This window comes from Vigna umbellata, chromosome 11 (assembly GCF_029865625.1).
Source record: "Vigna umbellata cultivar VRB3 chromosome 11, Vumbellata_1.0, whole genome shotgun sequence".
Lineage (NCBI taxonomy): Eukaryota > Viridiplantae > Streptophyta > Magnoliopsida > Fabales > Fabaceae > Vigna > Vigna umbellata.
In genome coordinates this window covers 2958884-2975582 of record NC_142175.1, presented here as the reverse complement: position 1 = coordinate 2975582, position 16699 = coordinate 2958884, and the positions used below count along the sequence as shown (strand labels likewise).

Below are 16699 nucleotides of genomic sequence, written 5' to 3'. Positions count from 1 at the left end.
TCAGATCTAAGTAGAGTCACCAATCAGCAACAACATAAACCTCAGCAGAGTCCCAACAGTAGAAAGGGAAAAACAAATCCTTTAACAACTTAAACCTAACAAAGGATAGAAATATAATTTTATTTCCTTAACAGGTAATGGATCCCACGAGTAAGAATAGTATGATACCCAAACCTGGTCCATTAATGAGCGGGTACTAGACTACCCGTTACTCACGGGTACCTATTACTTGAAGGTATCAACTACCCACAACGAACTTTACCCGCAAATACCTCAAACACTTATATTTTTGTCATCCCTAGTTGTACGTCTGCATCGCGCCTTTTCCTCTCGTATTGCTTCAAATGCCTTCCTCCATGTGTCCATTCTTGATTATTCGGAAAATTTATAAAAATAAGGTAGTTTAACCCATAAATTACAAAAATGGAGTGGTAGACTTAAAATTTATAGTCTTAGGGTAAGTCGCATGAAGTCAAGACAACATCTAAATTAAAGTCATCATGATTGAGGAAGACTTATTCATAAAATTATGAAAATGTAAAGTCGTCAGGACTTTGATGACAACTTTTTTGTAAACATGTTGAATGAAAGTCGTTAGGAGTAGTGAAAACTTTTATTGGATCTTGTATACAGTAGTAACAACTTTCAATTGAACCAAAGTCATTATAACTCATTACGACTTTGTACATAGTTTTTCAAACTAAAGTTATGATTAGCAATAACAACTTCCATTGTGATATTGTTAGACTTTCTTACCGAACTTGACGAGTTTATCCTCTATCACCGAGCTTAAACCAAACTTCTCCTTTTTTATTATATATATATATATATATATATATATATACATATATATATATATACATATATATATATATATATACATATATATATATATATATATATATATATTCTTCTACTACTTTTTTTTACTGTATTTCTTTTTGTAGTTTTTCCTATTCCTATAATCAATAAGAGAAGTATTGTTTCTCTTCTTCTTCTCATCTCGACAAGCTCGGTTTCAACTCGGTAAGCTCGACAACATAGAAAAACTCGACAAGCTCATCAAACAAACCTGGTTTAGTAATGGAAGTTGTTATCACTAACTATGAATTTAGTTTAAAAACTATGCACAACTGAAGTCATCATAAGTTAGCATGATTTTGGTTTAACTTAGTTGTTATCACCACCAACTTTTGTTCAACATATTTACATAAAAGTCATCGTCATTCCTAACTACTTCACATTTTCACAATTTGATAAAGAAATCATCTTCACTACCACGACGACTTTAATTTGGAAGTCATCACTACTTACCCTTATACTATAAATTTTAAAGTAAACTACCCCATTTTTTTTTTGTAATTGCAGAGTAAACTACCGTTTTTTGTAAATTTTCCTTATTACCCCCGGGACTCACATATATCAACCTCCTTAGCCTTTGCATCTTCATTCCTTCCAATATCCTATTGTTGCCTATTTGGACAAACAAATGACGTCACATTTGAAAGCAACTCGGAGCTAGCACTCAGTATAATGTTGAATATCAGTGCCCCTCATTATATTAGGAAAGAAAGTTTTTACATCTACATGACACTATCTTTTAGAATCCTTCACTCCCTTTTTCTTTACCAATACAAAAGTTTACTTCTTTTTTTATAACCATTTTAGTTCTCCAGATCGTCAAATGGTTATTTTTTTGGTGTAAAACAATGTTTTCCTTCTATTAGGCCTAGTGCTTCAACAAAGGAAAATGCCACAAAATGCGTTAAGCGGTGTAGGGGGTGAACCATGTGACATGCTGCATCTGCAATGAGTTCCAGTTGGTAAGGGGAAACTATTTGAATATAAGGGTACTATAAACATTCAAAAGGAGTTTGCAGACGAGGGACAATGAATGGGACAACGGACATAAAAGTATTGTTATGCGTAAAGGAGCACATGCACTGTCAAAGCATCATGTGCTAGCTCAACGTCACTTGTCACCGTTTCAAATTTTAAGAATAAGTCACGTTTGTGTTAGTTCCTCTTGATTACAAACAAAGTAATCATTTCACAGATACTAAACCCCCAAATAAATGGTAATTTCCACTTTCTACCCTTTCTCAACAAGTAAAAAGACTAAATAAAACATTAGAAACATTGCATCCTACTTTAACTAGGCAAGTTGGTCTAGAATTAGAGTTTCCCTTACTTTTACATGACAGGGCCTATCACATTGAGCTAGTTACCATGTGAATGCAAAGGAGATTTAACAACCAAAAGACTGTATACAGCAATATGCATGTGGGATCATTGATGTGGGTAAAAAAGGAAATGTGAAATTTTCTATGGCACATGCTGATGGTGTTGTGAATAGATAATTTAACTATGACATGGGATCTGAGCTGCAAAACGTTGAAATGCACAACCCAGTTTCAATTTCACAAATGCAAATCATGCTATTAATTTGAATAAACAACTGAATGTTCAGACAACAAATTCTTCAAATTGAATGTTGCAGCTTTCCATCAGCAATCTTGAAGTGGATCCAATTTGTACAGAAGAGGGTCCTATATCTATGCACCATTCATGGCAGAGTCTACATGGAGTGTATTGCCATCTTCCATGATCTTGCCATTCACTTGAGTTCTCTGCCTCTGAGCAAATCAAAACAACCATGTTATGTCCAAATCAAAGACAAAGACATTACATTAAAGGAACAAAGGAAAGGACAAGCATATTCAAGATACCCAATCTAGGGGGTCTCCAGAATTCCCATTTAATAGCTTGTGATTCTCTTCTTTGGTCCTTCCATCTTTGTCTTTGATGCTCAACGGTAGCAACGTTGCAGCTGCAATTGACCTGTCTGGTAATTCTGCAGAATAACAAGTCAGAACAATAACAAATAGCAGCAAAGTAAAAGACAATAGCTATGTAATTATGTACGTGTGACAAATGCTTGCTTACCTGGCAATTTCTTGTCAATAAAAAATACCACCAAATTAACAGTATACCTGCCAGCCATGCAAAAAAAATTAAAAAGAAAAACTCATAAGGAACACAGGCCACGGGTTTCACGTTATAGAGAAAAATATGCAGCTTACCAGGCAACAACTACATCGACAGTGTAATGTTTGCGTGATGCTACTATCAAAAGACTCTGAACCACAGCAAGCAGCCACCCAAGCTGCTTTATTGACCTAATGGTTGATCAATTTCAACAAATCAGAATGTAAATATACATAACAAAGCATGCTACATGAAAGACTGAATAAAATGAGTGTCACCAACACTCTTTCTAGTTCATTAAAATTTATTGAAAATTACAGTGACGTTCACTAAATAAGGTGTGTGACCTACATATTTTGTAATGCCAAACGATTATATAGGGTGTTAAAAAATGTTACAGCAAAAATTATCCAAACAAAACTTGCTGAAGTAAAATCTTGTGACATACTTAATTCTTCAACAAAAACAAGATGGAAGACATTTATAAGCCAATTTAACCTTCGAGTGCCATATTTCTGATACGTGAGCACAAAAACAAGAGTAAAGATCATGTGCGATGAGAATATCAAATCACCACATCCATAGACCACACCACGTGGAACTGCACATAATAATTGAAATAAGTACCAGAAACAAACAAAGAAAAATCAAATATAAACAACTTCAGTACAATAATGTATACTAACAATTGAGAAAGAGCACTTCAAAGACACTATCTGGATGAGGTAATGTGGCAAGATTAGACCCCTGCACGATGATCAAGTAGACTAAAATTATAACAATCTATGAAAAAGAAATGTATAAAAGATGTTGCCATACATACCTCACGGCAGTGGTAGTTTGGACCAGGAAGTTGTGTAGAATAAAAAGTTATTATACGAAGAACTTGAGAAGCCTGCGGTACACAATATGCAAAGGTTCGATGAAGGGAGAAAAGAGACACATTTATATATACAAAATAGTACTTGACCATATCTGAAACATTTAAATGGCCAAAAATATACTGTGCTGGCCATATAAGAGAAGTAAATCAAGGCATGATGACATCACATAATAATCAACATTATTCATGAGGCCAGCTTGCATTTATACTGTTGACTCATCTTACATCATCGATTTATCACACTAAGAACTCGGCTACTCAATTAATATTCCCAAAAGATTAAATAATACTTTAATAAATATAAGAAGTGTGATCAGAACTTACAACTAAAAATGCAAAAACCCTGCACCATATGACAACTGTGTAGATCTTTCTGCTCTTGAATATGAAAGGATGAAATGTCCACTGCAAAACCACACATAAAAGAATATATTTGAAACTTCAGACAAAAAGAAATAAATGAATATCAAACTAGTTGAAATGAGAAATTCACAAAAATAAGTCACAGTAGCCAAAAAGGAAAATAAGAACTGAAATAAGGAAATGCTGAATTATATATGTCAAATATTGCAGTAGTAGAAAATATCAAGAAAATATTTAATAGGAATAAAACCATTAGAATCATGAAAAAAACAATCCTTCACCGAAATTGGTACTAAAACTCTTTATACAAAACTTCAAACCAAAATAAGGAAATATATATTTGAATTTATTTTCTGTCGTTCCTTTTATTTTCGAACAAATCATCATTCTTAAGTCAACAGACAGTACAAATAACTCGAGAGTAACTTTTCAAGCATCTCAAAGCGACAATGGTAAACAATATTAATAATTTAGTCTTCTGATTTCAAGGAAACACCAGGGGGTGGAAGTATTGCACACTTTCACGATCAAGGAATATTTACCTTCAGAATTATCATTTTATCATATAAAATACATAAAGTTCTTAGTGAAATATAGACTTGTCCCTAATTCTTAATCATTATGATGATGCCTTAGGTAGGTAAAATATAAACTATCAAAAGAGCCACCAACCAGATATTAAAATGGTGGGCTTAAAAAGTTCATGTGAAACTGAAACAAAGAGAGGGAAAGAGGGATTCATACCAATACAAAGGATAAAAAGATAAGGGAAAACAACGTTTCACTTATGTAAGCTTTGTCTTGCCCAAGCTCCTGTAACAGCACCAAGATTAAAAGTTACAAGAGCATTCCTACCATTCTCTGTACTGGATTTTCCAAGAGAAAGCAAGAACATCATGGCAATTACAAACCCGAAGAAGGAAGAATCCAACATCTTGTAGAGTAGGGGCAGGCTTGTGTAAATAATGAACTCCTCGGGCAGCCAAACCATGTATATACTGTAGAGGAACAGTTAAATTCAGACATCAGACAATGAAATAAATAGTATGTCAAGAAACCAAGGAAATCAAAGTACTATACTGTTACACTTTATGCATACATAACATAGACAAGAATAGAAACACTCAAACATATGCTTTACAAAAATTGGTCCTTTCTTTTCTTTCTCATATAACATTGTTCTATGCATAACTCTACCGGAGTCAATTTTGGTCCCAGACATCACATCAAAACATTGAAAAGAATGGAAAGAACCGCTTATTAATTTGGCTTTCAATACAATTGGAATCAATTATGGAAAAGATTAATTAAATGTAAACATGCACTCAATATACCTAACCTCAACAACTACTGCAAACTACTAAAATTTTCCAATGATGGAAATGAAACATTGGACCATCTTCCCAGAACCCAGAGTTTCACAGAGAGGTGAGGGTCAGTAAATTTGTTCTTGAGAGGGAACAAATAACTGATCATCTAAAGTAAAAGCATCATAGTCGCAGAATATGATAAAAGATGCTTCAAGCAATTACAAGTTCTCTGAATTCCCTCAATAAAACACTGAACCATCAACTCTGACACTTCGTCATTGCTGACGAATAAGCTCCAGCGATTAACCAAGTGATTGAATTATGTACCTCATTCATTCACTCCTAACCTCAACAACTACTGCTAACTACTAAATGTTTCCAATGATGGAAATGAAATAGTTGACTATCTTCCCAGAATCCAGAGTATCTCAGAGAACCGAGGGTAAGTAAATTTGTTCTTGAGAGTGAACAAATAACTGATCATCTAAAGCAAAATCACCATAGTTGCAAAATATAACAAAAAGATGCTTCAAGCGATTGCAAGTTCCTGAATTCCCTCATTAAAAACACTGAGCCATCAACTCTGGCACTTTATTATCTCTGACAAAATAAGCTTCAGTGATTAAACCAAGCGACATTATTATATACCTCATTCATTCTTAACAGAAACAAATAAAATATATATATATATATATATATATATATATATAAACGCAATTATACCACTAATCATGCCGACGGACAACATGAACAACTGAACTCCATGTAGCATGAAAGAGTTCAAATCAAACAAACGTAAAACACTTACAAATATTATTTTAATATCCTCGTCAAAGGAAAAGAAAAGGAACCTTCTACACAAAAGGGGAACCACAAAATGAGCAACTATACTCAATTCCTGCTTAAGGTTGATCAAAATAGAAAAAAAAAAAAAACCTGAAAAACAAGACCAGCGAGAAGGTACTTCCAATTCTCAGCGAGGAGGTTGATCTCCGTAGTTGTCTCCGCACAAATTCTCTTCCATAGCTACACAAACGCACACCAAATACCTATTAAACATTAACACAAGAACACAAATAAGGAAAAAATAATACCAACATGGGGAAGAAATAAGCAACCTTAGAAGCCTCGCGACCAATGTAAAACGACATGTTATTGTCTTTGATGTTGTCGTTGATGGGTTATCCGCGCAAAGAGCACTTCCATATTACTTCATAACCACACTGATGATACAGTCAACATTGATTGGCCAATATGAAGGAAACCCACATAGAATTAATCCCCTTTAAAACTTTCTCACCATGTAAAACCGAAACATTGGCCAAAAGAGAAGACACCCAGAAAAAGAAGCGCAACTGGGTATCCGAATCCAAATCGCGAAGGGAAAAAAGATCGGGTTTGATCACAAACAGAACCGTAACCCCAGAGAGGAGGAATGATCACAAGACGAAGACAAAAACCCAAAAAAGGCTTTGTCGGTAGAATCAATAGGGAAAATAGAAACGGAAGCGCAATGGTCAAAAGGGGTTTTTCCTTTCCTCTGTGATTCTTCTTTTCTTTCTCGCAGTGTTTTTCTGACTGCTATGCACGCGAGATGAACACGGCGAGACAGTTGAGAAGAGAGTAGAAAATAATAAGAATAACAATAAATACCAAATCGGTCATGTGCTAACTGATAGTACCCATTAAAATTTTCGTAAAAACAATTTCAGTATTAAGTTTAAAGATAAAACTTTTATTTATGTATGAAATGTTATTAAAAGATTTATACCTAAACAGATGATTTTTTTCTAAAATATATGAAAATCTTAATTAGCGACTACCAATCAGAATTTCATCTTTCAAATATCAAATTAATTATCAAGTGACCTTATTTTTTATATTTCCAAAAATATTCCTAAAACATATAACTATTTTAAAAACTTTTAAAAATATAAATTCTAAGTATTTGTTACATTATCGTATAATCACAAAATATATAAGCCTATTGGTGTTTTTCTAATAATAGTAATAATAATAACAATGATAATTTAAAAATTGTATAAAATAATTTGTAATCAATTAATAATACAAAATTATTTACATCTAACTATTTTAATTATCATATTATTAATGTAAATTTAAATTAATAATACAATAGTTATTTACATTATATTGTTTTATTTGGCATTTAAGTAAATATCATATTTTAAGAAAATAATTAATTATACCAAAATTTATGATAAAATATCTTTATTAATTCTTTATTGTTACATGTATAGCTTATTAGTGCATTATTTGAGAATATTATTGAAAAGTAATACTTTTTGTAATTTAAATTGATATAAATAATTTATTTAAATTATTTTAAAATGGAAAAATAGAATGTGTGAAACAAACATAAGATCATTCTTTTAGGTACGTCAGGGTAGATATTTCTCTATTACTAATAGTAATAATAACAATAATTTCATATTTTAATCTTCTCTCTAGTAATTTTTATTTGAAAATAATTTAGAATGAGTGACACCATTATGATTTATATGATTAGAAGATGATAAATTGGATTCTTTTGTTATGTATGGTTGTTTCTATTCAGATTTTTTTTTCTTGTGAAATCACAAAAACAACGTTCGAAAGGGGATGAATAATGTTTTTAAAACTTTTTACAAATTATATGTTTAAAAAGATTAACAAAAAGTTGGCTCTCAAAAGACTAACAAACAAGTATATGTTTAAACCACGATGTTTCACAAAGATTTATAAAAGTTTTTGAAAAAAGAAAGTAATTTAATACAAATTTTATATTGATTCATTCAACCTGAGCTAGTTCTCCTTTAAGAACTCTTAAAGAGGTTTTACTAATCTTTTATCAAGATTACACGAGTATAACCTTTATAATTTTACACAAATATTCACATATAGTCAACACGACTAATCCAGGTATTATAAATTACTCTTGGTTCCCTACTCAATTCTGACTAGTCCAAGTATTATAAATCACTCTTGGTTCTCTAATCAATCTTGACTAGTCCATGTTTTACCACTCCTGGTTGTTGAATATTATGATCACTCTAGATATCCAAGTATTGTCAATTACTCTTGGTTCCCTAGTCAATTCTAACTGGTACAAATTTTTAATATGAGTGTTTCTCGATGTCTCTTTGTTTAGAGCTTTTGGATAAAGGTTGGTGCTGTAATTTCCTGCATAAATAAAGAGAACAAAGTATGTAAGCACAAAAACACTTTTTTGTATATCTAGTATTAAATTTTTTATTCGTTGATGATTGTTAGGTACATTATGTGTTCAAAGCATTCTTGTATATGTCAATGTCTTTTAATTAATGTATCGTTTGATGGTAAAACATACAACATGTAGTATCATTAGATAAAACATTAGTTGCTTCTTTTAAAGGTTATAGCGTTTAGTTGTCATTAAGATACTCTCTTAGGAGTTTTCTTATCATTTAGCGCTACTCTAAGTAACATTTCTCTTGATAAGATATCTATCTTTTATCCTTCCTTTCTTCTTAGACATTCCATTGATTGGACAATTATATATGTTTTTCGATATCGTTTATCGGCTCTCATTAGATGATACGTTTTTATATGATGTCTACTTGATACAACGTTGCATGAGTAAAACATAACTTTAAATTTAGAGAAACGCTTCACTTTGTAGACGTTTTTTGTAACGTGTTGACCTGAGGCCTTCAGACGTTTTTTGTAAAATATTGTTTGTTACACATATCATCTATTACATGATTTATTTGGAAAACATTTTCTTTTTTTAAACACTTTTCTTTATAAGCAATATTTTTTGAGTGTTGTTTGATATGCTTGAAAACTTGGTTTGCTAGACATCGTGATTTTGTCTCAACATTTTCCACTTTTAAAAAAACAAGTAATTTTTAAATTGTTCCTAAATAAAATTAAATTAAAAAAGTAAAAGTAACCCCTGCATTTTATTTATTTTTAATATTTTTTATTAAAAGTTTTAAAAGATATATTTTTAAATTCATTTTTTTAAAATACTTAATTCAAAATATATTTCTTTATATGTTTTAGATTAGATATTATGAAAGATAGTTTTAGAATTAAAAATACATTTCTTAATACCCAATTCAAAATATACAAATATTTTTTAAATTAAATATTTTAAAAATGTTTTCTCAAAACATCCAATCTAAAATATAAATATACATCATCCATCGTAAGGTTCTAAATCTAGAAATAGTTAACACTTAATCCATAATGAAGAAAAGTAATATATTCCAAATTGAATGTTTCCAAAACTATTTTCACGTCTAAAAATATTTTTTCAAATACACAATTTGGAAAGTTACATGTTTGTGTCAAGATGTTATAAAATAAATCTTTATTAACATATTAATTGCTTCAAATAAAAAATATTTTAACACATATTTTTTATAATTTGACACAGTTTTTTTTATTAGATTTAGAATACATGGATATAATAATAAATAAATAAAAAAATATGTGTGAAAATATATTTTTTGGGCGAGAAATGTCTTATTCCCCTTGTGCCTTTTGCTGGTTTTGCAATGGGCAGAGGATAATAGTGATTCTGCGAGGTCTTCATGTTCTTCATCCACAATGGTGTTGGCTAGAACCCACTCCAGGAAGCATTTTCTAACGCACCTCTTATCTCAGCCACGTCCTTCTTTGACTTCACCAACGCACCCCATGAGCCAAGTGATGGCGATGCCTGTCGCAACTACCATAGGGGTGGTTTTGCTATTTCGACAATTACAGCGGTCAAGAAACAAACAATTGGGAGCCGGAAGCAATTGTCCTAAATTGTTAGTTTATGTGCATAATAATGTCTTGAGTGTTTCTCCTGCATTTCTTCACTTTTCTTCTTCCACTTTCACATTTCAAAAATATCATTTTTAATAGAAAAGAAAAACCCTTCCACAGATTTGAAATTTTTTAAAGATTTTCTCGAAAACTTTAATAAATTTCAAAATTTGTTAAAAATTTAGAAAATTTTTCAACAGATCTCGAAATTTATTAAAGGATTTTTCTTCATCCAATTTTTAGATACTCACATGCAAGCTGTTGTTATAGGTAAATTTCCCTAAAAAAACTCAATTACCAGAAAGTCCAACATAGATTCTGAGCAGATATTCTAGAAACTAGATAGATTCTCAAAAATTTGAACCCATGCTTCTGAAATTACTGTACTTATCTACCATAAACTTTTGTTTATCTTCTACAATTTTCTTATTTATCATATTTTTTACCCATAAATATTATTACTAATAATAATTTTAAGAGAAAATTACTACTGTGCATATTTTCACGGGTTTTACATAAAATATATACCTTTTGAAAGTGAATCAATCAACATAAAGATAATTAATATATATATATATATATATATATATATGATTAAAAGAATTACCTAGAAAAATGAGAAACTAATAAAGTAAATGCATGTTTAATAATTGAATTAATAACAACTATCATAGAAAATGCATATAATATATAAGTATTCATTCTAAAATAGTAATAAATTTAGTGAATATTAATAAACCACTTAATATTGTAAATAATTTGTTGTTAATTTTGATAAAAAAATTATTAAAAATAAGAAATATTATATATATATATATATATATATATGAAAAATATACATACAGTTTTTAATTACAAAACTAAACACCTATCTTATATAACTTAAAAATATATTTAGTCAAGAAAAATTAAATATGTTTACTTTGTCAAGGATTTCTACGTCTTAAGTTGTTGTCTAATTTTTCTATATAAACATCAATAAAGTTTAATTAAATCTCTTACAAAGTCCATATAGTCTGATTAAAATATTTGTATATAGTTATTTGACAAATTAAAAGCACTTAGATTTTTAACAAATTAAGAGTTAATTATATTTTTTTTGTATTCAAAATGAACATTTTTCCTTGAAAAAAGTCCATGGGTTGGCCTTGACCCATAAGACTTTTGTAGATATTTTTGCCCTATAAACTTTTTCTATGAACTTTTAGGTTTTGTAGGTTGTTCTGATCATGTGAGTCAAGACCAAAGAGGGACCGAATTGACAAATCTAACTATTTTCATAATTTTTTTTATAAGTAATTAATTAAAAAATAAAATAATATAATTATATATATATATATATATAGGGGTTTGCTAACGCGCGTACGCCTGTTTTTCAGTTGGTACATTTTAGCAATGTGTACCGGATTTTAGTAGACAAAAATATCCTTATATATCATGGATTCTAAGTTTTAAGGTTAAGGGTATTTTAATAATTTTCATTCTCAAAACTTAAAAAAAAAAAAAAAGAAACCCCCAAACCCTTACTCAGCTCTCTCATTCCTCTCAATCCTTTCTCTTTCCTCTTTCTCACTCCAATCTTTTCTCTGTTATCCCTACCGTAGCTTCAATTGAAAAAATCAGAAACACTTGATGTTAAACAATCTTACAAAAAAATGATTTTATAATGAGTTTTCATCTTATAATTTTTGTCTTATCTAATTTTATCCAATTTTCACAAGCATAAAGGAATTGGTAATTGACCTGGAAAAAATTCAGAAATACTCGTTGTTTAACAATTTCTTACAAAAATGATTTTATAATGAGTTTTTATTTTATAATTTTTGTCTTATCTAATTTTATCTAATTTTCACAAGCATATCAAAGGAATTGGTAATTGGCCTGGAAAAAAATCAAAAACACTCAGTTGTTAAACAATTTCTTACAAAAAAATGACTTTATAATGAGTTTTCATTTTATAATTTTTGTCGTATATAATTTTATCTAATTTTCACAGACATAATGACATCAGAAAGAATTGGTAATTGGCCTCGAGGATCTTTTTAGAGATGATGAACCTTTGCCTTGAAGGTGAATATGTCAATGACTCAACTCTTTACAAAGGAAATTTTTTTAAAGAGGTTAGTGAAAATGGTGAAATTGAAGAGATCTTGAATGAACCTTTGCCTTGAAGGTGAATATGTCAATGACTCAACTCTTTACAAAGGAAAATTTTTTAAAGGCATGTGTTTCTGATTTTTTTCAATTGGGGTTACAGTAGGGATGACAGAGAAAAGGTTGGAGTGAGAGAGATGAAAGAGAAAGGATTGAGAGGAATGAGAGAGGTGAGTAAGGGTTTGGGGGGTTTCTTTTTTTTTTTTTTAAGTTTTGAAAATGAAAATTATTAAAATACCCTTAACCTTAAAACTTAGAATCCATGATATATAAGGATATTTTTGTCTACTAAAATCCGGTACACATTGCTAAAATGTACCAACTGAAAAACAGGCGTACGCGCGTTAGCAAACCCCATATATATATATATATATATATATATATATATATGAAAAGTATTTAGTTATTTTAGAGAAAAGAAAATTGCATTGATGTTCACTTTAATTTATAAGGATTATTTTTTTTCCTGAACATGTTTTTTCCTTTTTATAAATTTAGTTTTTTTAAGATGTTTTTTTTATAACATTGCGAAAACTTGTGATAATAATGAATAACAATAAGTTGAACTTAGTATGCCACCTTTATAAAATCACAATTGAAAGATCACTTTTGCAGACATTAGACGTCGAACATAGTAGGGGCCGACGTCTAATATACATTAGACGTCGGATCCCCTTCCCCATACGTCAATAAGATGCAAAAATATCTCAAAAGTAGCATCAAAATGGATTTTTTTTTTTACCAATTAGACGTCGGATCTAAAGGGGGGTTGATGTCAAATGCCCTTTACTTTGTTCGCGTTCACCAGTTACACGTTTTCTCTCTCGCTGCGTACATCTTCTTCCATCTCTGCTTTCTCGTTCGCCATTAACATTTAGGTAAGTTTTCTTCCACTTTGCACCATTTAAAATAATTTTGCACTGATTATATTACATTTGAAACTATTATCTTTCATTTGCATCGATTAAAATTCATTTTCATTGGCTTTTGGTGCAGTTCTTGGGTGCATTCTTGGACAACTGCGGCAACGATTTTCGAACCGTTATTGTGCGCATTTTTCTCCTCATGCTCATAGCGGCACTTGTCTACTTCCAAACCTTCACAGTGGCGATTTTTTTTAAAAAGCCCATAAATTAACGTATGTTATTCTTACAATAGACGTCAATTAACGTCTTTTATAAATGCAATAGACGTGAATTGACGTCTGCTCAAAGACAACATGCGTCAATTTACGCTTGCCGCTATGATGTCGGACATTTAACAGACGTCAAAAGTCTAAAATAACATACGTTAAAAGCTATTTTTGTGTTAATGTGTTCGGGCCTTTCATGGCAAATTCTATTTGGCTGTTTGGAAATCATAATTGGTTAAAAATTTGCCAACCTAGTTCTACAACCCCAATACCATCAAACACTATCTAAAATACAACAATAGTGACAAACTCATACTTCACATATCCAAAAATTTGAATACTGAAGCAAAAATCTTCAAGGGCAGAATATGCACTCAATTTTGGTCAAAAAGCCAATAATCATATCAAAATATACGTGAAGATTGCATTAACATTGTATAGTGAGAGATAAGAACATAAAGTGGGGAGCATCGAGTTTAATTTTTATAGGGTAGACGTCGTTTCCACCGGCTTCAGCTTTAGGTATTGCCTCTTACATAAGCAAATAATCATAAAACCTGAGAACACTGTGGTAGATACGTTATAGACAACAACAAATCAAAACAACAAATTAGATGCTTAAAGGAAAAAGAAGATCATTTATCCAAAATAATAAAAAGGAGCAATAGAAATAATTAAGACCTTAATGTGAAGAATGCGATCAAATTGAAAACATGTCATTTCAATATCCACCCTAATTTTCAAGGGTTGGGGGTAATTCGTCATCTAATATTCTTCATAAGAGAATCCTTCACTTCTTCATAAACAGTTGGCACTACCTTAGTCACCTATGGTCGACAACAAAAAATACATTTATCCAACAACAAGACATAAGGAAATGTAGTAAGTTTTACTTGGATAAAAATGTTTACCTCCTTGGAGATTACAGGCTGATTTCCAATGGTCCAAAAATGAGATTGAGTTTCAGAGAGAAAGGTCAATCACGCAGAAGGCAAAGATTGTAGTGAACATGACGACTTTTTGTATCGTCTACTTGATGAGGAAAGGGCCAAAAAATATAACAACTTAGCAAGAAGTAATAACGCAGTGAAAATTCAATCTCCCTTCTTGCGAGAATCTGTGAGGAACACCAAACAAATAGAACAAAAATAGAATCCAAAAGCATAAAGAGACTCCAACAAATTTTAACGTGGAAAACCCCTCAATGCAAGGGTAAAAACCACGACTCGTCCAGACCAAAGAATAAATCCATTATGATCAATAATAGGGTACAAAAAAGTCTCCAATAATAACACCAAATGGTTTGTTCAATAAGCCAATTTAAATAAGCACAAATGCTTACAAACGAGAACAAAGAAGATGAAAATTCTCCAAAATAGGGCTGCTGGTGTGGGATCGATTTCTCCCAATCTAGACCTCCGATTGAAGATCCGAACGGTCAGAATGAAGAACCATATGTCTAAAACCTACTATCCAAACATTAGCTTGATCCAACGGTGAACGACTTCACAGAGACGAAAACACCAATGCAGGTTTAGGGTTATGCGGGAATAACTTTCTCTCTTCCTTTTTCTCTCACTTGGCTTTTGCCTCTCTTCAAATAACTCTAATGTGTCCTACTAATCTGACCCATCTCTATTTAACCCAGTAAGGCATAAATGTCCACATTATTTGGGCCTATTCTCCACATAGGAAGGGAGCCCAATAACCCAACAAATCTCTCCCTCACGTCTATGTGGAGATATCCGCCAAACCGGCGACGTCACAACAAACTTCAAACTTTCCTCTTAGCAATGCCTTGGTCATCATATCAGCACCATTATCATGTGTATGAACCTTCGCTAATTCCAACAAATTAGCATCCAAAACATCACATATCCAATGATACCTCACATCAATATGTTTGGGTTTAGAATGAAAAGTTGGATTCTTACCATGATGAATAACACTTTGACTGTCACAATACAACAAGTACTTCCCTTGTACAAAATCAAGCTCCTTGATGAGTGCATATTTATGCTCACATTTATGCTTTCAAATTCAAACTTTTGATGAGATAATTGTGCTTAAATGGTTGATTTTAAGTGGATTTGTGATGATTGGAATTGTTGGGTTTGAGAATTAAAGAGATGTAAAAAGTGAGTTTTAGCGCATAAATTATTCTTGGATGTTCTAATGTTTATTTGTGCAGCTGAAATTAAAGTTTAATATGTCCAAATTGCAAATTAAGGCCCAAAACCAGGTTTTATTTGAAAAATAATGTACAGATGGGCCAACAAGCAGACCTTACCCTTGCACCTCCTAAATTTTCCTACATACACTTCTATTTCTGAAACAGGCCAAACAATCAAGCCCAAACACTAAGCATTTTCTCCTACAACCCCTAAAATTTCCTATGCCTACCCCTCCTAAATCAGACTCCACTAGATCATGTCACATGTCCAAATCCTCCCCACACAAATTTAGACAACCACATGCTGCCACATCACCCTCTCTACCACATCATCATCTTCCACGCATGAAACCCTAATTCCAATTCCAGCAGAACCCTAGCCGCCACCACCTTGCCACCGCGCCACTACAAGCTACCACAGAGTCTCGCCGATAGTCGCCGCGGATACCAGTCAGGCCGCCACCGTGAAGCCACCACCATCCTCCTCGCATAGTCGTCTTCTCCATTCGTGACCTGCAAGGAAAGATCATCAAACCAAAATCACAACTACAAACAGATCCACCTCTTCGGCTCGCACAGCAATCGCAATCACGATTCCGCCATCAACGAGCATCATCGCCGCAAGACCTTCATCTCGGATTTTCACTCGCAATCGGACCACACAGCAAAACCCAATTTCTCTCCACCGTCAAACCCCACCATCGCGAGACCTAGCTGCTGCTATCTCCTCGCGGGACACCTTGTCGCCTCCACGCCACTCGCGCCTTGCCACTACAGCACTGTCGCTGCCATGACCGCAACCACGAACTCGCACTTGTAGCAACCCAAATCCCAAAATCGCGAAGACCTTCATCGCGAGATCCACCATCGCCGGAGCACTGTACGCTTCCTCCTCC

General features: G+C 32.2%; 1 protein-coding gene across 1 annotated transcript; it reads right to left on the bottom strand.

Moving 5' to 3' along the window:
- Positions 1-2268: 2268 nt before the first annotated feature.
- Positions 2269-7171, bottom strand: LOC148190766 (phosphatidylinositol:ceramide inositolphosphotransferase 1-like). The gene is made up of 12 exons (XM_088102601.1): positions 6663-7171; positions 6481-6570; positions 5146-5232; positions 4979-5047; positions 4196-4276; positions 3812-3883; positions 3675-3735; positions 3487-3589; positions 3084-3179; positions 2947-2993; positions 2730-2854; positions 2269-2636 (listed from the first exon to the last, which is right to left on the bottom strand). The coding sequence occupies exons 1-12, from the start codon at positions 6693-6695 to the stop codon at positions 2556-2558; spliced, it is 945 nt and encodes a 314-aa protein (XP_087958727.1). The 5' UTR covers positions 6696-7171; the 3' UTR covers positions 2269-2555.
- Between the last annotated feature and the right edge of the window lie 9528 nt (positions 7172-16699).

Coding starts and splice junctions, on each gene's coding strand:
- LOC148190766 (XM_088102601.1), bottom strand. CDS start 6,695: ATGTCGTTTTACATTGGTCGCGAGGCTTCTAAG. Junction 3,180..3,486: donor CAGAAATATGGCACTCGAAG/GTTAAATTGGCT, acceptor ATCAACCATTAG/GTCAATAAAGCAGCTTGGGT. Junction 2,637..2,729: donor CTGGAGACCCCCTAGATTGG/GTATCTTGAATA, acceptor TGATTTGCTCAG/AGGCAGAGAACTCAAGTGAA.